The sequence below is a fragment of the Cryptomeria japonica genome, chromosome 2, assembly GCF_030272615.1.
Source record: "Cryptomeria japonica chromosome 2, Sugi_1.0, whole genome shotgun sequence".
Classification (NCBI taxonomy): domain Eukaryota; kingdom Viridiplantae; phylum Streptophyta; class Pinopsida; order Cupressales; family Cupressaceae; genus Cryptomeria; species Cryptomeria japonica.
Window position 1 is genome coordinate 227,707,267 of NC_081406.1, and position 23,104 is coordinate 227,730,370.

A 23,104-nucleotide genomic window follows, 5' to 3' on the forward strand; every position below is an offset into this window, starting at 1 on the left:
CTTGTCATAGGGTATCAACACGTTTTAAATATAGTGATAAGGGGGATTGTTTTTCCGATATTGAAGCTCAAGATGCTCTAGTAAGATGTATGCAAGGAACAGAGGCAATGCCCCCAAGCTCTTTAAAAAATGTTATTTCAGGGAATGAAATAATGTCCCAATATGCACAAAATGGATTTTTTGAGAAGGCTATAGTAACTTCTTAAGCAAACGCCTGACGATATACATGTTAAATATGGTATTTTGGACAAGGCATCTGAACTTTGTGATAAAATGTGTGTAAAATTTCAGTTTGTATTTGAATCTCAATAGCTTGAAGTTATTGTTGCTCTTCTGTTTTATAAAATGGAAATCAAGGGAGTATCTAGGGGCTTTGAATTGGGGGATAGGGGCAAATTAAATGTGTTCTGGGTTGGAAGTGGATGTGTTTCACAAAGGATAGAATGTATAGTTTGCTGTAGTGTCAATTAATTCATGAGAATTTAAAGAAAATGTTGCAGAATTGTCTACAAATTTTGTTTTCTTTCTTCATATGAATCATTGACATCAAGTATATTTCTGATTTGTCATTACAATTTTCCTATAATTGTGTAAATTTGTATGTGGATTCCTTTCAAGAAATGGATTAAATTCTTTGTCAAGGTTTCAATGAGTTGGAGGATGTAATCTAGATTAACAAGAATGGAGGATGTAATCTAGATTATTAAGTATGATTGCGCAACAACATAAGGTGTTGTATTAATGTCACACGTTAATGCTAAAAGGCCCACTAATTAAAAGTGATCTACAACTTGAACATACATTCATAACCTTACATTTGTCTCCACACCCATTCGATAAGGCACTAGTCTATCAGACTCCTGAATCTGGTTCAAAAATATTGAATGATTTAAAACTTTTTGTTTTTATTGTTTCCTTATTTTAGTTCTGGCATCTTTTTGGTGTTTAAAGAAGATATACGTTAAATTGGGAGAAGTTTGTTTGCATTGCCTCTATGTGTTGGGATGAAAATGTTTTAAATTATGTGTTCTTAGTTGAATTCAATGTACTGTGATTATACTTGAACTTGGTAGATTGTGACACAACCACTTCTCATATGGATGAGAACCATCCAAATTGATAGGTCTGAAATCTAGTGTCCATTATATGTTTATCATTTAATCAAGCATTTATATAGGAATACCTCTCTGAGCCTTGTAGAGATAGAAATACAGAAGGCCTTTAGTGCCTTGTTTGTTGGCCTTTCTTGTCCTCAATTTGTTGATAGTATTTGTCCAATATCCTAAACTCCTAATCTCATGGTTTAGGTATTGTTCATCTCCTTAGGATTGAGGATTGCAAGAAAAAGAACCAACAAAAAGAATGGTAGAGTTAGTTTTTAAAGGAAAGGAATTGTAATTATTATAAACTAAAGCAAAGGATAATATTATAATGACAAACATTCAAAATAATTACAAGAAATTAGAAAAGTTGTGACAAGGGGAAGGAAAAGATATTAGTTGATCATCTTTTGAAATGGATGGGAATATTGGGATAAGATATAGTACTAGTGCTAAAAGAAATGTTGGGGCAAAGGTTGGTTAAGGCAAGGCAAAGAGAATGAATAGTGACCAATGAAAGGGGCAAGAAAGAGAGATGAGACCATGGAAGGGAAGACTGGTTGATTCAAAATTAGGGGAGGGAAGAGCGGGATGGGTAATTAGCTTGATAGGAAATTAATAAAGGATTCCAAACAGGTCTTAGGTTAAACCCATCATCTCAATTTACGCTTGTAGGATTTTTTTTTTGTAAAAGTAGCTTCTTTAAAGTTTCTCTTAAAGATGATACATTCCTTAACTAGGGCATATGCACCCTCAAAATGAAAATGGTTCTTTATGTTATAGAAGTTCACTACAAGGGCCAATTTGGTAATCCTTTCATGCTTGATGTTATGGAAATTCTCCTTTGATTCTCATTGAGATAGAACAATCAATATTCTAGGCTCCTAAGTTCTGAAGAATTCCTATTGGGTTTTTAGTGGACAAGGCAAGATTTCTAATTGTAGTGATTGGTTTGAAGACACAAGTCATTTTTTATGAAGGATTTTGGTGATATTATTAGAGATGCTTTATATGTAAGGAAGGGTGTTATTGCAAACAACATTACAATCTACAATTTTAGTTTAGAATTAAGATGGGTTATGGATTGCTTAAGAGATCTTGTGATGTTCTTAGTATGGTACCCATTTAATTTGGAAACCTTAGAGAGGTGTAAAATCTATTGGTTAATATGAAAGTGATCACAAATACTAAAGGCCCATCTTTAGGACACTCACCTTTTTGGTAGGGTGGTGATTTATGGAAGCATGAATGTGGAGGTTCATGTGGGTGGACTTATTAAAGATGGTCTAACCAGGAGAACTAACTTATTTCTTAATATGAACAATATTCAAGAAAGAGAGTTGGTTATTGGTTTTGAGTCCTTTGGTGAACTTGATGTAGATGGTAATATTGTCAAGGTGAAATTAAAACATATCAAGTTGATCATGACCATGTGGCTAACATATATTAGTGTTGTCCACCATTTTTGTTTAATGGGGAACATGTCAATGGTTAGCTCTTCAAAATACACCATGTGCAAATTAGTAATGATTAGAGATAATGGGGGTCCAATGAAAACCCCATTAGATTTCTCATAGAATACACCTGAAGGAGTGTGAAGAACATGGACTTTAAGCACAATGCAACCAGGAATGAAGTTTCCTCATTGGTCCTCTATCTAGCTAACTCAATGGAGACTTACAAAGGGAATTTAGTAAAGAGAGATACCACATCAAAGCATACAAGAATGTCATCATCATCAACCATTTTTATTTGAAGAATTCATCAAATTGGATAAATTATTTGATGAAAGATGAAGACTTCTCAATTAGAGAGTAATCAACTTGAACAAATAGACAACAAGATTGTAAGTAGGAGAATTTGAGGTGTCAATGTTGAGCATAAGAGGAATGCACCACTCGTGAATCTTTGGCATACCATAGATGTTTGGGATGATTTATTTAGTGGGCATGAGATACTTTTTGGTGTTATCATCAAAGGGGGATTGGGCAATAACACTTTTTATTTGCTTAATGGTTTTTATAAATTGGATAGTAGGACAGGATTTTATAGCTTTCACCATTGTTTAGGTATTTGAACATTTTTGTGGTAGACTAACTTTCTCATATGATTATGGTGTTGCCCTTGCCTATGCTTTAACAATTTTACAATGCTATATTTTAAGTAGCCTCCAAAAAGCGATAAGCTCATCTTTAGAAACATTCCACTTGGAAGGTTTAGCATACTCCAAAACAGTAGCAAAATCTTACTTAACTTGATCTATTGCAACATCAAATAACCATCCTACAACATTTTCAATTTCAATTAGAAAATCTACTTTAAGATGGAGAATAGGATAATAGTGCAGCCAATGTCTCTCTTTTGCAAATTAAGGATGAGATGTTCATATCAAGATTTTTCATTGATTATAAGTTTTTCTAGTTATTGAAAGATAAATTTACAAGTGAAAAACTTGGATTCAATTTTGTCAACTATTAAAGAAGTTAAAAAAAATGACCATACAGACAAAAGAATGAATAGATTATTGTTAAATGTTGCCTATGAAGATATTAGGATGTGTATTTAACTGTTTTTATTTATTACTTAAAAATTATAGAATATTTTTAATTTTTAAATAACGAATAAACACAATAATACTGCTGAGATTAATTGGGAGGCGTGATGATAGTTGTGGGTCGTTGGCATTTACAAAAGGCGTGAGCAGCCAGGAGGGAGTATGTACTTTTAAGGCTGGACTGAATCCCAATCTGTGCTTGAAATCTTTAATTTGGGCGCCAAATATATGCATCAACTACCTCTGCCTTTAAAGCTATTCTCTCAACCTATTGATTGTTGGAGATATAATCCCAACTACTTCCACCTAACTTATCATGTCATATCTTCCGTATGATTGTGTGCAGTTAATCTGCATCATTAAATGAAAGCACTCATAGCAGATTTTCCTTGGATTCGAATGGATTTTCTATCCCTGCATCAGCATGCTCTCTGTCATATCAGCAGACTCGCATTATCTTCTACAATCTAGCTAATGTCCCATCTGCAGATTCATTCAGATTGTGGTAGCTCAATAAATAATATTTTTCGTATGTATCTGTCTTTAGTCTTCTATATATTGTACGGTGTGTATTTGTACTATACTCTCTCAGAGCAGAGTCCAGCTCCATAGAGCTGTTAAATGTTAGCAGTTGAGTCTCTGTTAGAAGTTGAGTCTGATATAAGTCTGAATGTAATGTTGTATAATGTTGAGCTACAGTTTAGTTAATCGATATAATACTTCATTTTGAGTAATATAAAGCTGTTTATCTTTTTTGGCTACTCCTTTCATTTCCTTCATTGATTTGCCTTTAAAGCCATTCTCTCAATCTCAAATCATCCTGATCTAAGATACTTTGATTTGCGAAAGAATTCAATCTCATCAATCCAGGTAAGTTTTTCTTCGTTGGATTTTTTTAGTATTGCTACCTTCCGGCTTTAAAATGGCAGACAAGAGCTCTCAAGGCATGGCGGACAAGAGCTCTGAGGCCATGAATGTACGATTTATGATAAATACTAGAACTCAACGCATCGTATATGCCGAAGCGGGTAAAGAGTTTGTTGATTTTCTGTTTAGTTTTCTTTCCATGCCCATCGGTTCTATCCTCAAATTACTGTATGCATTGGAATCCAATAGAAAAATTGGCTCTGTATCCAATCTGTATGATAGCATGGAAAAATTGTCCTCTCTGCTTCTGATCACGGATAAATCCCAACTGCTTGACCCCAAATTCATAACTCCCTACTCTAATAACTCTCAGAGTATTGAAGGTGGAAATTATTACGTTTGTAGTTACCTTATCGGCAGGGGTCACAGCGTTATGAGCACAACTCACAATATTAGCACCAGCAACACAGATATATGTATCTGTGGAAAACCTATCAACCACCTCGTTCAGCTGCGGCAGAATACCAATACCAGCGGAAGTAGCAGCCAAACTTCAGGGCAAGTGCAAGGGAACAGCGGTTATGTGAAAGAAATGCTTACATTTATAAAAACTGACGACTTGAAGATAAAAGGGAGTTCAACTATCACCACTATAACGTTACTCAATCAGCTCAGTATTAAAGATTTGACAGATCTTGAAGAGCGGACTGCAATTGTTGATCGCAACAAGGTGAGGTTTTAGTTTTTTTTAATTAGTAATAGTTGATTTTATTAAGAAACCAGATTTTGAACTGGTCCAATCCAGTTGAGGCTACATCCAGGGAGCCCCTCCCCATAAGACTGACCATAAACAAATCAGTGATTACATATCTGGTTTAACAGCCCCTCCTGAGAATCCAGTACCCTGCTGTCATCTCTGACCCTCCTGTCCTCCTTCCTTTTCACCTCAATCCATCCTTCCTCCCTTGCATTCTCCAGCAACTTCAAGTTGGAATCGCCCTACATTACCCTCCCCCCTTCCTCCAGACCCTAACTTAGAAACATCTTTCACTGCATCGTCATGAACCCCTGCCTTACTCTGCTTTGCTTCCCCATTCTTTAAATAACCCGAACTACCCATGTACTCTGCTTTTCGCCCAACATTACCTTCCCCCCTTCCTCGAGACCCTAACTTAGAAACATCTTTCACTGCATCGTCATGAACCCCCGCCTTACTCTGCTGTGCTTCCCTATTCTTTAAATAACCCGAACTATTCTTGTACTCTGCTTCGAGAGCATTCTGCTTACCACACGAATCTTGGGGAGTGTTGTCATTCACCACCACCTTACACCACGAAGCTGGTCACTCTACTCTACGCCAAATTTTAAAGCATTTCCCGCATCTAAGAGGAACCCTTCAAAGTCGACCGGCAGAGAGATCTCCGAAGGAAAATCTTTGGATACATCCATCTCAAAGAGAATCCGGACAAAAGAAGTATGCATCAAATTAAGAAAATCATCATCAGTCGTCAGAAAATTACCTAAAGAGTTACCGATAGCCTCAGGAATCAAACGAAAACTGCATTGGGAGATTAGGAAGCTTGACCCAAATAGGAATCCAATCAAAAGATTCCAGAAGTGGATCTTAGTTTTACTTCGATCTTTTGGGGCAAATTTATTATGTATTTTATTACGGAACCAATTGTGGTAAAATGTTAAACATTTTTTTAGGCACTGGAGATTTTGGAGGCATCTTTGATTTCCACAACTGTGTTGAACGATGTGTTTGGAGCTGAGTTTTCCCTCACGCAAGGTAAAATTAATTACAGCAGATCATCATTTTCGTTGTCTGCTAATCACTCTCTGTGATAATATTTTACCTGTAAAATTTTATCTCGTGTTGCAGGCGTGCGTAGAAGAATGAGCTTTATCATTTGATGCCATGAGACTATAGTTGCAGAAAGTGAAGTACATCACGCTTTAAAAACATGGGATTTTATGAGCAATCGTAAAAATAGGAGTGATTTGGTAGCATAAGATAGTCATTTAAAAGCTTGTTTTTCCTGAGAGTAGTTTCTCCATGTAAGGACTAACATGTTGTTTTCTAATGAATCTTTTCATCCGTTTCTGTTCCAACTATGGGTAGCTTGTAAAATGTTACATATTCAATAATATAAGTTGCTTAAATATAAATTTTGTTTTACTGAGTATATGTTTTTTTTTAAATATAATTTATTATATGTATCTGTGCATGTAATGTATTATATATTTGTTAATCAAGAAATTTGTTTTTAAAACTCAGTTTTAATGGGAGTTCTTTTACAATTTCTTTTTTTAATAATTAATCTGTTTATATTGTTGAAAGTAACTGTTAGTCATCTACAGATAAGAGAAGAAGAATGGAATACATTTAACATTATATTGAGTACTCGTAAGCTTGGTATTTGTGGACCAAGAAGAAATTTGTTTTTAAAACTCAGTTTTAATGGGAATGCTATTACAAATATTTTTTTAATAATTAATCTGTTTATATTGTTGAGTGTAATTGTTACTATTCTACAGATAAAAGAGAAAGAATGGAACACATTTAACATTATATTGAGTATTCATAAGTATGATTTGAACAAATGATAACATACAATGAATGTAAAGTTTTTTTAATAGAATATTCATAATTAATTACAATTTATTGTCTTGTTTGATTTATTCTCTAGCATTTACTTTACTTTTATAATTGAATTTTTAATTCCCACTCTTACTTGTAATTATTGTCCTTTTATTATTAATTTATTCTTACTCCTAATTAAAGGTGGAAATTCTTGTGAGCTCTCTTTATGAAATCACATCATGCTTTTAATAATCTACTCCACTAACTTTTCTTTTTACAATTAACTTTTCTTTTTACAATTAAGACTTTTATTCTTATTCTCCTTCCAACTTATTAAATTGCTTCACATCTTTACATAAATTTTTTTCCCATGGGCTCCCTTGTGTACAACATCGAGATTCTTTATTTATGTAGTGTGGACCTTACATAGGGAATATTAGAAATATATGAATATAAAAAAAGTTTTAATGTACATTTAAAAACTGATAATTTAAAGTAATTATAAATATTGAGAAAGGTTTAAAAATGTAGTTAAATTTATATATTTATAAGATTTAAATATTTATGTATCATAAATTATAAATTTTTTAATTTCTTTAATACAAAGTTTCAGATTTTTATATACTGTTATTTTATATAACAATTAAAATTGAATATATCTATAATTTCCATCTAAAGGAGAGTTTCTTAAAACATTGACATATTGGAAAAGAGACTCCAAACTTAACAGTTACTTTTTGAAAATGAGCAGCAGCGAGAGTGCAAGGTTTGCTCAAGCAGGAGATGGTTGTAGGGAATTTGGTTTGAAAGCTGGTGGACCACTGTTGGAAGCTCTGGGTTTGGATCAAAAGGCAAGAGGATCAGATAACTGTCAAAATGATGTTGATTCTGAGGATGGGGACCCACATGCACGATTCATTTTTAAAAAAATTCAGGGGGACCTAGGAGTTGAGTTTTCTATGCCTTGCAAAGTTTGGGATACCTCTCGGGGAAGGTCTGGGGGGTCTAGGAGTCCAACAAAAACTTGCTTTGGATCTCGAGACAAATACTCTATGCAGGCAAGGACTGCAAAATCTTGGGGGGTCTCTTGAGGCTAATGTGAAAGATGGAGATTTGAGGTGAAAAAATAAGCTGTGGTCTTCCCTTTTTGGGGTTAAACCTATGGGGAAATTGTCTCTTCCTTCGGTTAGCAATATTTCGGATACAAGTTTAGGACAGTATACCATCTCTATCCTAGATCCTATCATTGACTACAATATTTTTCTAATGGCTTTATCTCTGGTGGGTAAGTTCATGGGTCCTAGACGTAGTATCAAAATTGTTAGGGAATTCACGAGGAATAAGTGGAGATTGAAAGGCCAAGTCGATATTTCCATGATGCCGAGAGGCTTCTTTGCCTTTTCTTTTTCGTGCGAACATGATCTCTCATGTTTCTAAAGATGGTGTCAATATTGAAAAGGAGGATGATATTAGAAGAGAAGCTGTTCAGTTTTTCAGAAACCTCCTCTCAACAAAGGATGGATTGGATGTGAACGCGCAACAAGATAATATTGAAGGTATCCCAAATATATTAAATGCATATCAAAACAAATTTTTATTGGCCATTCCCTCTTTTGATGAAGTGAAGAAAGTGGTGTTCTCTTTTGAAGGTAACAAAGCCTCGAGCCTAGATGGCTTTCCTATGTTTTTCTTTCAAGTTTTCTGGGATATTGTGGCTGAGGATGTGGTCAATGTTGTTAAGGAATTATTTGGTTCAAGGAATATCCTAGAGGAAATCAATTCTACCTTTATTGTTCTTATCCCCAAGTTTCTAGGGGCAAGATGTCTTTGAATCTTTCAGACCCATCAATCTTTGTAATTCTTTTTATAAGATTATTTCCAAATTCCTTACTTTTAGATTGTTGGATGTTCTCCTGCTTTTAATTTCTCCTTAGCAAAGTGGTTTTGTTTTGGGAAAACAAATCCTTGACTCCATTATCACTGCGCATGAGAATATCCATTCTTTGGAGGGTTCTAGAAAGCAAGGGTTTTTGCTCAAACTTGACCTGTCCAAATCCTATGATAGGGTGGACTGGTCTTTTTTACTAAAATTTTTAAAGGCTTTTGGATTTATAGAAAGGGTCCTTTAGCTGATTTGGCGGCTCATCTCCTCTTCTTCCTCGGCTGTTATTGTCAATGGTTCTCCTTCTCATTTTTTTCAGGTTTCCAAGGGCCTCAAACATGGTGACCCTATTTCTCCTATCCCCTTTATTTTGATGGCAGAATGTCTAGGAAGGTATATGCACAATTTAGTGAATGAAGTTAACCTAAAAGGCCATAAGCCTTCCTCGATAGCCCTGGTCTTCTCTCATCAACAATTCTTTGCCAATACTATTCTGTTGGGAAGTTTGACCATATGGGAAGCAAAGAGTTTTCAAGAAGACCCTGGATCTGTATGAAAAGGCATCGGGACAATAAGTGAATAAGAGGAAGAGCTTCCTATTTTCTTCAATGCCTAGAATGAAAGACGGAAGAAGATCGCTTCCATTTTGAGTTGTTTGATTTGTGTCCTCCCCTTTATTTATCTTGGTCTTCCATTGGGTTATAAACCCCCTGATGCTTTCAAGATCTCTCTTATTGAAAAGTTTAATATGAAATTGGCTAGATGGAAAGGGGCTCTTCTTAGTTAGGCAGGGAAGATTTAGCTCCTTAAATCTTCCCTTCAAAATCTGCCAGATTATGTTGTCATCCTCTTTAAAATCCCTTCCAAGTTTGTTGAAATCATTAAGAAGATACAAAAACATTTCTTATAGTTAGGTTTTGAGGAAAGAAAGAGGATGCCTCTTATTTCTTGGGAAGCCGTTGGGTACATGCACCAAGTTGTGGTACCAAAAGGCGTCTTAAGATGCCATTTTTTTTTTGTTTTTCTTGAAATCAACAAAGTTTGAACTTCAATGACAAATTGAACATAGTTATACTCCAAATTTGAAGATGCAACAAGAACATGAGTCAGAGTTCTTTGAGTCTACTTTCTAAACTACTAATTTGTTTTGAAAATGATAGAGATTAAGGGCTTCAAAAAGGAGGGCCACAAAACGTTGTCCTACTTTTATGCAAAAAAATAGCAGTGTTTGTTTGCCCCCCCTAAAATATTAACTTTTAAAAAAAAAAAATTTAAATCGCTTCAGTGAGAAATTAGCTAACACCTTGTAGTTTATGCCGAATTTTTAGGCTAATTGTTTAATGAGAATGTGATTTTTTACTAATTTTTGAAGTGGACACATCTTGAAAAAACAACAATTTGAGTGTGCTCCCCCCTAAAATCATTGAAATCTAATCAAAATTCAAAAATTTAAAATTTTTTTTGTGTGTAATGGAGTCTAGTTTTTAAAAATTTAAGTTTCTTTGAAATCTGATGAATGTGTAAAATAGTATACCTAGAATAGTGCATGTTGGTTTTTAGCCAAAAACAGACAAACTAAGAAAATAAATTGAAGATGAAAGCCTCAAGGAAATTAAAATGTGAAAAAAATTACCTGCCTTGATAGCTAAAAGAGAGCTTAAGGTAGCTATGGTGTTTTTTTAGTTTCACTGAACCACATGCAAATCTAATGGAGAGCATGACCAAAAATATGTGAAATTTTTCAATCTTTTGATAAAAACACATCTCGGGCCTAAAATGCTCTTCCAAAAGTATAATCCAACCCAAAGGGTTGGTGGTTGCCAATGAAAACCATTTGGCGAGTGCCAAACATGATAGTCACCTTATTTGGCACTCACCAAATGCAAAATTTTGAATTTTCACATTTGGCGCACACCAAATTTGGTGCTCGCCAAATGTAAAAAAGTCATTTTTTTCATTTTGCGAGCGCCAAATTTTGCGTGCGCCAAATGTTCTGCATTGTCAAATTTGTGAATGTGCATTATTAATTTTTGCATTTTCCCAATTTGGGCATAAGTTATACCCACCCCCGAAGTAGAATATATACATGAAATATAACATTTAAGTATAAGAATTTCCTTTCTTATACTTTAAGTTATATTTCATGTATATATTGGCAGGATGTTTAAGAGTGGTTTTAGGTCTATAGGATTTATAATGTAGATTCTATATTTTAGAGGATCATATAAAATTTCAGATAGTCAAATTTCAGTAATCAGAAAGCTCCTATTAGCATTCTTTAGCTTTGTATCTCACTCTCTTTATCTTCCCCAAACTCTAGACATATCTCTCTCCCTCTCTTATCTCTCTCACTTCTCTCTCCCCTCTCTAGGTGTATCCCACTCTCTCTACCTTTCATTCCTTCCTTACCCCCATTTCTATCCTTGACTCCCTCCCTCTCTCTTCTCTCACTCTATTATTGTTTCTCTCTACAACGTCTCCATTCTCTTGGTCACTACCTATCCCTTCTATCCTCTCTCCTCCTATATCTAGGGCTCTCCCTCCCTCCCTATATTATTACCCACCTCTCTCTCCCCCTCTAGGTTTCTCACCCATCTAATTTTCTACCCTCTATTTCTCTCCCTCCCCCTTACCCATGTCCATCTCTGTCTCCAAACCTATCTATCTCCTCATTCACTATGTCTCTCGCTCCCTCCATGTCTACCTCTCCATCCATCCTCTTTTACTCATCTTTTTGTTCTTCTATTTGTTCTCTTCTCCCTCCCTGCCCTCTCTGGGTCTCTCCATTGCTTTCTTCCCCTCTCCCTCTCTATGTCCCTCCCCCACTCTCTTGTCTTCTCTCTTCCTCTCTTATTCTCTATCCCCATTTTCTAGGTCATCACCTCTCCATCCCACCCCCTCTCTTTCTCTCTAGGTTTCTCCCTCCCTTCCTCTCCATCTATCTACCTCTACATATAGGTCTTGTTACCCATCTCTCTTTATCCCCCTCTATCTATATCACTCCTCTCTCATCATCTAGGTCTCTCACCTATCTATATGTCACCTCTATAGTTCTCTCCCTCCTTCTCTACCTCTCTCTCCCACCCCCTCAACCCTATCCCTTTATGAATGAGCCCTTCTCTTCTCTTCCTCCCCTAACCTCTTTATCTCCTCCTTCAATAGGTCTCTCACTCCCTCCATGTCTACCTCTCCATCCATCTGCTCTTACTCCTCTCTTTTTTCTTTTATCTCTTCTCTTCTATCTCCCTCCCCTCTCTAGGTATATCCCTCCTTTTCTTCCTCTCCCCCTCTCTATCTCCCAATCCATACAGACTCCCATATATATCTCACTCCCCCAATTTGTTATTCTCTCTTCATCTTGTATTCTATCTCTCTACATTCTATCTCATCAACTCTCTCTCCCCTCACTAGGTTTCTCACTTCCTTCCTCTCCACCTATAGATACCTTTGCATCATGTCTCATTACTCACCTCTCTCTATCCCCCTCTATCTATCTTAATCCTCTGCCTAATGAATCTGTGTGTGTTAAGTTGTTAATGAGGATACATGAACCTAATTAAATCTATTGGTCTTAGTCTTCAAAGCCGACTACTCTTGATCAGGTATGTGAATTAGTTGGTGTCACAGAGAGGATTAAGTATGAAAATTCCAACAATGCTAAATTGCATAAGGCAAAGATCGGTAATATCATTAATAGATGTGACGATAATAATGACACAACGCATCTTGTAAGAGAACCATGTGAGATAAAAGTTGCAACTATAGTGTTTCAGATGCAAAATAAGATGAGTTTGTGGAAAGAGAACTCATGCCTTTGAAGAGGGATTGCAATGATGAGGATTCTATTGATAATATGCCACATAAAGATCTCCCCTACTTTTCTAATGAGAAAGAAGAATGCATAAAAAATAAAGTGAAGAGGTATGTATATCTAAAAATCATGTTTAGATTTAGTTAAACCCATCATATGATGAAATGATAGAAGAAAACCAGATGATATCTTGCCAAGGCATATCTCAATGTGATCTGCATGTGTTTCCAAGTCTATTCTATGATGAAGATGTAGCTTTCTCAGATGATCAGGATAATGTATTAGATTGTGAGGCAAGTAACTATGCTGATGAAAATAATACATCCAATTTGTTATTTTTGAATGATTCAGAGTCTGGTGATGATGTGAAAGTTAATGAAAATAGAGAATCCATTAGTCATGGGGTGAGTGAAGAAGCATATTCACTTAGTAGTGAATGATTTTTATATTTGTTTGGACTATTGAATATCAAAGATATATACATGAGAATGGTTCTAAAATCTCATGCCCAACACACATTTGTATTGATAGTGATGGTACTTTTGAAAAGTATGGCACCTATGTCTCTGATCTTCCCTGATCATGTGGATCAGTTAGCTTGCAGGGTAATTATAAATACAATAATGAAAGATTATTTAACTATGATAATAATAACTATGATGAATCTGAAAATGTGTATGCTGATATGATTTTAGACTTTCATTCTGATAAAAGATCAAAAATTGATGATTGTGAGGTTCATTGCAGCAATACTCGAAGGTAGGAAGTTTCAAATGCAGATTTGTGTGCTCTGGAGTACCCTTTGATCCAGGTAAACTTCGTTCCAAAAAATTTCATGTAGATATAGATATGGATTTAAATAATAGATTAGATTATGATTTTAAATCATAAATGCATATTTCTTTTGAACCATTGGATGTTGATGATTTGAATATGTTAAATCTACAATTTGTTGATTCTAAAGATGAAGTTTAAGGTTTACTACTATGCGAGCAAGCCACATGTGATGTTGAAGATGATATTTTTAAATCTAATGTTAAATTATTTGATAGTGCTAACATTTATGATAGTAGATGTCAAATGCAATCTGATTGGTCTTGTTTTTGTTTAAGTTAGAGATCTCTCCTTTGGTGAGTAACAGTGGGTATGATGAAGTAAAATGTCACAAGGAGTATGGATCTAATTTGTTGAGTGGATATAATTTTTTTATTTCGTATGATGATAGAATTATTTAATGTTTACTTGATTTAAGAAGGTTGTGTGTTGTAAACTGATAACAGATGTTTGTATGTTCTATTGGGAAAATTCAATGATATATTCAAATTAATCTCAGTACAACATGATGAAAATCAAGTGTTTGAAATTGAGAAAATCAAGCACATGCCTTTCTTTTTTGGTGGCCTTGGGCCACCAATTGTGGTTTTATTTTTTAAACCATACCAATGTAGGAATTGCCAGTGCATGGACAATTCATGAAACATTTCCTTTTCATGCATAGTAGCATAGGATGCTCTCAGTTTTGGTTTCCCTTTCTGGGGTGTCAGTTTTTGCTTTATGTCAAGCTGGTCTGCTTCTCCCAAATATTTGTATTCTTGCTATACCTAAAAGGGGCATACATCCCTAGATAAAGCCATTGTTGGTGCCCTCAAATTTCCAAAATTTGAAGGGCCCACAATTTGCAATCTACTATTTACACTCAAAAAATATCCCCGCAAAATCTACTTAAGTATCCCACTTTGAAGACCAATAATTTGAAGAGCTTTGACCTTCTTGCAAAACCACTTGGGGATCATACTCACATGTCATAACTAAACATTTTTGTCAATTTTTAGACTCCTATGATTGATTTGCATCAGTTTTTGAAGAAGTAAGTTGGTGGCTTTTGGTGAAAATATGCTATTTGCCCACTTCCAACTCTGCAAAGTATCCACCTGTTTGAATTAATATTTCACAATTGGAAGATCATTTTGACAAATGGATTGGTATACCACATTCACCTAATATTAATGTTCTCCTTGGTGAAGTTTCAAGGTCTTAGGATTGAGTTTACTATTTTTCCCAGGCCAAAAGTAAAATCAATTTAGTTGTTTGCACTGCTTGAAACTGCCAAGAGGGTCAACTTCGGAAGGCGATAGTTTGACACTCGTTGATCATCATGAGAAACCAATTTGTTAGGGAACTCATGCCACTTTTATATGCATTCTTGTCAGTTCTCGAGGTAATTGGGTTTCGATTGATATTTTTTAGGGCTCAATTTTTTAATGGTTTGGATTGTTTCTAGAACAACATTTGGTCAAAATAGCTCAAGTGGCCATCTTTGACAATAAATATATGACACCTTATGATGAGTTTTGAAAAACCATTTGTTTCCATGAATTCTTGGTTGAAAATGTCTACAAGCTTTTCCAAGTTTCAGGTTTCCATTAAGAGATTTGGTCAGTTTTGAAGATGGATCCGGAGGCTTCTCGAATTTTTCTGAACTTTAATCTCAAAAGAAAGGTTATGAATCATTTTATTTCATAGACGATGTAAATGTGTTGGCGAAGTAAAAGTAATTGTATAAATCACTTTAAAAAAATGTATGCAAAATTTTAAGAGGCAAATCTTATTAATTTATATTGGACATCTCGAAGAGTATACCAACACCCCACAAGTATAAATGGGCAATATGGTAGAAGTAATAGAGTTGGGTGGGGGTATACCACTATCCCATTGATGGACCCTAAGGAGGGGTGCTTCAGGTGTGCAATGAATGCATGGAACATCATCTCATTGCAAGATATGCACAAAACAGACTTTTTAAAATGGCTTTAGAAACCTTCATGCAAATGTTTGTCAAAACATTTCAAAGATATTTTGAATCATATATAAGGAACATCAAATTATTTGGCAGAATACCTGCAAAGGGATGTCAACTCATGGAATGCAATGGTTTCCCTATATACAAAATGAATTTGTTGAATTTTTTTTGAAAATGTTCAAATCAAATACAATCAACGGGAATAAAGACAATTATATGCATAGTGAAGAAGCATTGATAAAGTATGCAATTTTTTTGGTAAAACGTCTCAAGGAACGTGGTCTGTTAGTATACCATGGCATTATGATATGCACAAAATAGAATCATTGGTATTAATTTTTTTGTGTCGTCTGTTTGATTCGAAGCCTTGTATCAACTTCTTTATCTCACTCAAATGACTTGGCACAAATATACTTTAGCTAACCAATACTAGGTTCCCCAGCCCTTCACACCTTGCACTCACAAACCTTCACCAAATCACCCAAATGGGGTTTCCAACTTAAATGGCTTAACAAAACATGACTCAGAGGTTCAACACACCTATGAAACCCTGACACAAGATTCCACATTCCCAAGTTGACCGGTTCAATCCCCAATACACCAAAACAACACTTAATCGGTTTATTCCTACTGGCCCTTCAAACCGGTATTTGTACATTAACTCAAAACTTTCCCAAACCACTTGAAAAAAAAAACACACTTTCAGATACCCATTTTCAAGTTTCACAACATAATTAAATTTTAGATAGGGTTGTTTTGGACCAATACCTAGTTTCATTACCCTGTCCTACTAGGATTAGGCCAAATTAGCCCACTTTTCCAAAGGAACACCCTTTGGATCACAACTCCAGACCTTCATACCCAAAAAAAGTCTTAGGAAATGTTTCAAAACAAAGGATTTTCAAATTTTTATGCAGTGCCATGCCCATTTACCTATTCATATACAAAACCCTCACTTTTAGGAACCCAAACCTAGGGCTTTCCTAATCTCTCACTTCTGGTCACTTCTAGACCCAACCAAAGTATCCAACACCATTAAAATGACTTGTGTAGACATAATCCATCATAAAATTCTACCCTCATTCAATGAAAACTTTTAGACTAATACTTGGCGCCGGTTATATTCTTTGTCAACTTGTGACTCATCACCCCTAAAGTTTCCTCCTTATGCATTTATGATCTCTCCTGCATTCTCAAGGTTAGAAAAAAATATTTTATAATGTCCCAGACCCATTGCACAATCCACAATGATTACATAAACTAGAATGGGCCAGATTCACAAAATGAGTCTCAAAACCCCTCCTAAACTGTCAACTACAACAGTATATAGAAGAGTCAAAATAAATTGATCAAATTTGAATGAAAAGACTTCAGAAGCAAAACGAAATGAATGTATTAACCCTACTCCATCTTAATATGCCTGTGATCAACCCATAACGAAGAAAGAAAGAGAAACCTCAGTCACAAATAAAAGCAAATTTAACAAGCTTTTGCAGGAAACCGTGAGATTTTATTATCAATTTGTCACTCTTACATTTCAGTTTGTGTGTCTCTCACTAATTTTGGAATTCAAAACAATGTTAAAATACATTTACTCTCATGATAATCGACAACCAACTTTTAACCACCCATACAACCACCTTTTATGCATTACTTCCCTAATTTGTTGTCAACTTGACACTTTTAGTTATCCCTTCCAATGGACAACTTACTTCTTCCTTAACATCTTCATCCATGAAGTCTTCTTCTGCATCTTCAAAAGCTTCTTCTAAAGCCTCAAGTCCTTTGTTCATCTCTTGGAATTCCAAGTTCCATCTTCTCACTTCTCGCTTCAATGCTTCTATCTCTTTATCAAGTTTCCTTTGCCTCTTTCTCTTTTTCCTTTCCTCCTCTACTTGCATCTCTCTTCTTAACACTTCCATCTTTGCTATTCTTTTGCTCAACCAACAACAACCTGCAAGGACCTAATCCCTTTCTCTGATACCAATATGATGTGGAGCCCTGTGTCAACTTATTTATCTCACTCAAATGACTTGGCACAAATACACTTCAGCCAACCAATACTAGGTTCCCCAACCCTTCACACCTTGCACTCACAAACCTTCACCAAATCACCCAAATGGGGTTTCCAACTTAAATGGCTTAACCAAACATGAATTAGAGGTTAAGCACACCTATGACACCCTGACACAAGATTCTATATTCCCAAGTTGACCGGTTTAATCCCCAATACACCAAAACAACACTTAACCGGTTTATTCCTACTAGCCCTTCAAACTAGTATTTGCACATTAACTCAAAACTTTCCCACACCACTTGGAAAAAAAACACACTTTTAGATACCCATTTTGAAGTTTCACAACATACTTAAATTTCAGATGTGGTTGTTTTGGACCAATACCTAGTTTCAATACCCTATCCTACTAGGATTAGGCCAAATTAGCCCACTTTTCCAAAGGAACACCCTTTGGATCACAACTCCAGACATTCACACCCAAAAAAAGTCTTAGGAAATGATTCAAAACAAAGGATTTTCAAGGTTTTAGGTGGTACCATGCCCATTTACCTATTCAAATACAAAACCCTCACTTTTAGGAACCCAAACCTAGGGCTTTCCTAATCTCTCAGTTCCAGTCATTTCTAGACCCATCCAAAGGATCCAACACCATTAAAATGACTTGTGTAGACATAATCCATCATACAATTCTACCCTCATTCAATGAAAACCCTTAGACTAATACATGGCACCGGTTATGTTCTTTGTCAACTTGTGACTCATCACCCCTAAGGTTTCCTCCTTATGCATTTATGATCTCTTCTGCATCCTCAAGGTTAGAAAAACTTATTTTATAATTTCCCAGATGCATTCCACAAGCCATAGTGATTACATAAAGTACAATGGGTCAAATTCACAAAATGACTCTCAAAACCCTTCCCAAACTGTCAACTACAACAGTATATAGAAGAGTCAAAATAAATTGATCAAATTGAATAAAAAGACTTCAGAAATAGCACCAAATGAGTGTACTAACCCTACTCCATCTTGATATGCCTATGATCAATCCATAATGAAGAAAGAAAGAGAAACCTCAGTCACAAATAAAAGCAGATTTAACAAGCTTTTGCAGGAAACTGTGAGATTTTATTATCAATTTGTCACTCTTACATTTCAATTTGTGTCTCTCATTTCTTTTGGCATTCAAACCAATGTTTAAATACATTTAATCTCATGATAACTGACAACCAACTCTTAACCACCCATACAACTAGCTTTTAGGCGTTACATCCCTAATTTGTTGTCAACTTGACACTTTTAGTTGTCAATTGACAAGTTTTGATCTTTCTTGCTACATGACTCGACTTAATCATCCCATTACATCAATATGGTCATATGAGACCTCATGAAACTCAAAATTCTTATTAAACTCTTCTTCTACCCATTCAACCCTATTACATGCTCATTTTGACAACATTTTGCCCATAGGACAACTTTTGACAATTTATTACAAAATGACTCAATACATGAACAATATGACTTCAAATGGCATTATTAGCCATGATTACAATAACTAAAGGTCAAATTGACCTTACATCACAAATAACTCATAAGTCTTTATTCTTGCCTCATGGTGGCCAATCCTGTCTTGGGTGCTCTTGCACCACCCTTGCACACTAAATGGGAACCTTGTCATAGGGTATCAACATGTTTTAAATATAGCGATAAGGGGGATTGTTTGTCCCACATTGAAGTTGAAGATGCTCTAGTAAGATGTATGCAAGGAATAGAGGCAATGCCCTTGAGCTCTTTAAAAAATGTTAGTTTAGGGAATGAAATAATGTCACAATACGCACAAAATGAATTTTTAGAGAAGGCTATAGTAAATTTTTAAGCAAATGCCTGACGATATACATGTAAAATGTGGTATTCTAGACATGGCATCTGAACTGTGTGATAAAATGTGTGTAAAATTTCAGTTTGTATTTAAATCTCAATAGCTTGAAGTTATTGTTGCTCTTCTGTTTTATAAAATGGAAATCAAGGCTGCATCTAGGGGCTTTGAATTGGGGGATAGGGGCAAATCGAATGTGTTCTCGGTTGGAAGTGGATGTATTTCACAAAGGATAGAATGTATAGTTTGCTGCAGTGTCAATTAATTCATGAGAATTTAAAGAAAATGTTGCAGAAATGCTACAAATTTTGTTTTCTTTCTTTATATCAAAGGATAAAATGTATAGTTTGGTGCAGTGTCAATTAATTCATGAGAATTTAAAGAAAATGTAGTAGAATTGTCTACAAATTTTGTTTTCTTTTTTCATATGAATCATTGATATCAAGTATATTCTTGATTTGTCTTTACAATTTCCCCGTAATTGTGTAAATTTTTATGTGGATTATTTCCAAGAAAAGGATTAAATTCTTTGTCAAGGTTGCAATAAGTTGGAGGATGTAATCTAGATTACAAGTATGGTTGTGCAACAGCATAAGGCGTTGTATTAATGTCACACATTAATGTTAAAAGACCTACTAATAAAAAATGATCTACAACTTGAACATACATTCATAACCTTACATTTGTCTTCACACCCAGTCTATTAGGCACTAGTCTATCAGACTGCTGAATTTGGTTCAGAAATATTGAATGATTTAAAACTTTTTTTTTCTGTTGTTTCCTTATTTTAGTTCTGCTATCTTTTTGGTGTTTAAAGAAGATATAGGTTGAATTGGGAGGTGTTTGTTTGCATTGTCTCTATGTGTTGGGATGAAAATATTTTAAATTATGTGTTCTTTGTTGAATTCAATGTAATGTGATTATGCTTGAACCTGGTAGATTGTGAGACACCCACTTCTCATATGCCTGAGAACAATCCACATTGATAGGTCTGAAATCTAGTGTCCATCACATGTTTATCATTTAATCAAGCGTTTATATAGGAATACCTTTCTGAGCCTTGCAGAGCTAGAAGTGCAGATGGCCTTTAGTGCATTGTTTGTTGGCCTTTCTTGTCCTCAATTTTAAGATAGTGTTTGTCCAATATCCTAAACTCCTAATCTCATGGTTTGGGTATTGTTCATCTCCTTAGGATTGAGGATTGCAAGAAAAAGAACCAACAAAAAGAATGGTAGAGTTAGTTTATAAAGGCAAGGAATTGTAATTATTATAAACTAAAGTAAAGGATAATATTATAATGACAAACATTCAAAATAATTATGAGAAATTAGAAAAATTGTGACAAGGGGAAGGAAAAGAGGAAATCGCTATAAAAAGGAAGAAAACACATATAAACTAATACAAATAAAATAATTCAAGTTAAGAGATATTAGTTGATCATCTTTTGAATTTGATGGGAATATTGGGATAAGATATAGTAGTCTCAAAAGAAATGTTGGGGGAAAGGTTGGTTAAGGTGAGGCAAAGAGAATGAATAATGACCAATGAAAGGGGAAAGAAAGAGAGATGGGACCATGGAAGGGGAAGATTGGTTGATTCAAAATTAGGGAAGGGAAGAGGGGGATAGGTAATTAGCTTGATAGTAAATTAATAAAGGATTCCAAACAAGTCTTAGGTTAAAGTTGTCATTAGTTTTATGTCCAAAGTCATCCTATATACTCTAGTCGGTTAACACTACCGAAATATTCAATCGGTAAGCACTAAAGCAATCGGTTACAGAAGAAAAGAGTCACAGAGTTAAGGATACACCGTGCTGTCTACCGAGTAATGTTCTATGTCTACCAAGCAGCAAAGAAGGTATACCGAGTAATCTGAACTGAGTAGAAACATGTTACCAGATTCAATGAACCTGGACACATATGTGGAAACGTGTTAGAAGATTCAAGAACAAGGAACTGTTATTGCATATGAAATTGCACTTCAAGATTTTGTATGATTTTGAGGAAGTTTATCCAATGAAATAATCTCTATGTTTATTCATTCAATGAATCTTGTTTGTAAGATCGAAGCTTGAACAGATCACCATCCCAGAGACCTATTTATATAGAATGATTTGAGAATTAGAGAGAAAGACATGTGTGTGTGATAGATAAGTTGAAAAAGGAAAATCATAACAGGACACATTGAGTTGAGACTACTACGACTATCAGAGATATTCAGAGGTCATCGAGAAAGTCTTCAGAGAACAGTTTAAGGGATAGAGTAACAGAAGGGTTTACCGAGTTGATCTATCAATTATCGAGGTATGCTATGAGCAAGGTAATTTCATATTGAGCACATAGAATCTGCTATAACATTTCAGATGTAAAGTTGCAGATATTTGTAAAGATTTTATTGAATCATTTGAGTTGTAATAGAAACCTTTAACGGGGTAAAAGACTCTAACAAAGTCTATAAATTGTAAAGCCTTTAACCAGGTGCAGCATTTAGTATAAGTGTTGTAAAATCCTTTAGCAAGGTAGATCTAAAAGATCTTGATACTCCTAACAAGGTAAGCTATCAGAAATAGCTAAACATGTAGCTCTAACCGAGCAACCTTTATTATTGCAGTAGTGAAGTTGTGGGTGCCATCCCCACCGTAGTTTTTCTCTCTAACCAAGAGTTTCTGCATAACCAAAATATTTGTGTTATGGAGTGAAATGTGTCTGAATGTTACTTCTATAATTATGTGTTAGCTTTATATTATGAGATCAACAGTTTACAGTTTATGTTTATCAGTAAGATTGTTTTTAGAGAAAAGTTTTGAAGTATTGATTCACCCCTCCCCTCTCAGTACATTAGCTTTCCTTGTTGGACCTAACAATTGGTATCAGAGCTTCAATCTTGGAAAAGGGTTTAATAGCCTAAAGATAAAGATCTTATCAATGGAAGGCTACAATCTCGAAGAATTGTGAATCTTCAAGAAGAATTGGATCATGCTAATCAAGTGACTGTAGATATGCAGAGACAAATGCAAAGATCACTGAAAGTCAGAAGAAGGTTGTCTGATGATTTATAGGACTCTCAAGAGTTGGTTGAACAAATTGAGACATCATCTGAGAACAATATATTAGAAGAGACTGAAGAAATGATTGGAGAACTGAAAGAAAAGAATAAAGCACTGACTGAACAACTAAAAGCAATGAAAAGAGAACATGAGCATTTCAGCACACAGTTGACTAAAAATATTGATGCATTAAGAACAGCTGAGGATAAAATAAGAGACATGCAAAGGGAAAAGCAACAACTAGAAGCATTGGTGTCTGAAAAGAATGATGAAATCACAAGAATGACTGGAATTCAACATAATCTTTCTGATCAATTGGTTTATGCACATCATGAAGCAAATCTAAAAGAAAATGAGAATCAAGCATTGAAACTTGAATTATCAAGATTGACTAATGAACTTGAAATAGAGAATAAATCAAAAGAAACAATGAAGAAAAGTTATGAAGCATCAAGGATGTTCAAAGAGCAACTAAATATAAGAAGACCCAACAAAGATGTAGGACTCGATTACAAAGAAAAAAACTCTACTGAGAAAGGGATCAACACCACCGAGAGAGGGGAATCA

The 23,104-nt window shown here is 35.0% G+C and overlaps 1 protein-coding gene across 1 annotated transcript in view; it reads left to right on the forward strand.

The window, feature by feature from the left end:
* The first annotated feature begins 4,307 nt into the window (after nucleotides 1-4,307).
* The window catches only part of LOC131055948 (uncharacterized), a 39,744-nt gene continuing 20,947 nt past the window's right edge, over nucleotides 4,308-23,104 (forward strand). Inside the window, exons 1-4 of the mRNA XM_059214018.1 lie at nucleotides 4,308-5,251; nucleotides 6,232-6,368; nucleotides 7,860-7,959; nucleotides 8,568-8,664. Coding sequence (XP_059070001.1) covers nucleotides 4,577-5,251; nucleotides 6,232-6,368; nucleotides 7,860-7,959; nucleotides 8,568-8,664 — 1,009 coding nt within the window. The 5' untranslated portion in view covers nucleotides 4,308-4,576. The remainder of the gene's footprint in view (nucleotides 5,252-6,231; nucleotides 6,369-7,859; nucleotides 7,960-8,567; nucleotides 8,665-23,104) is intronic.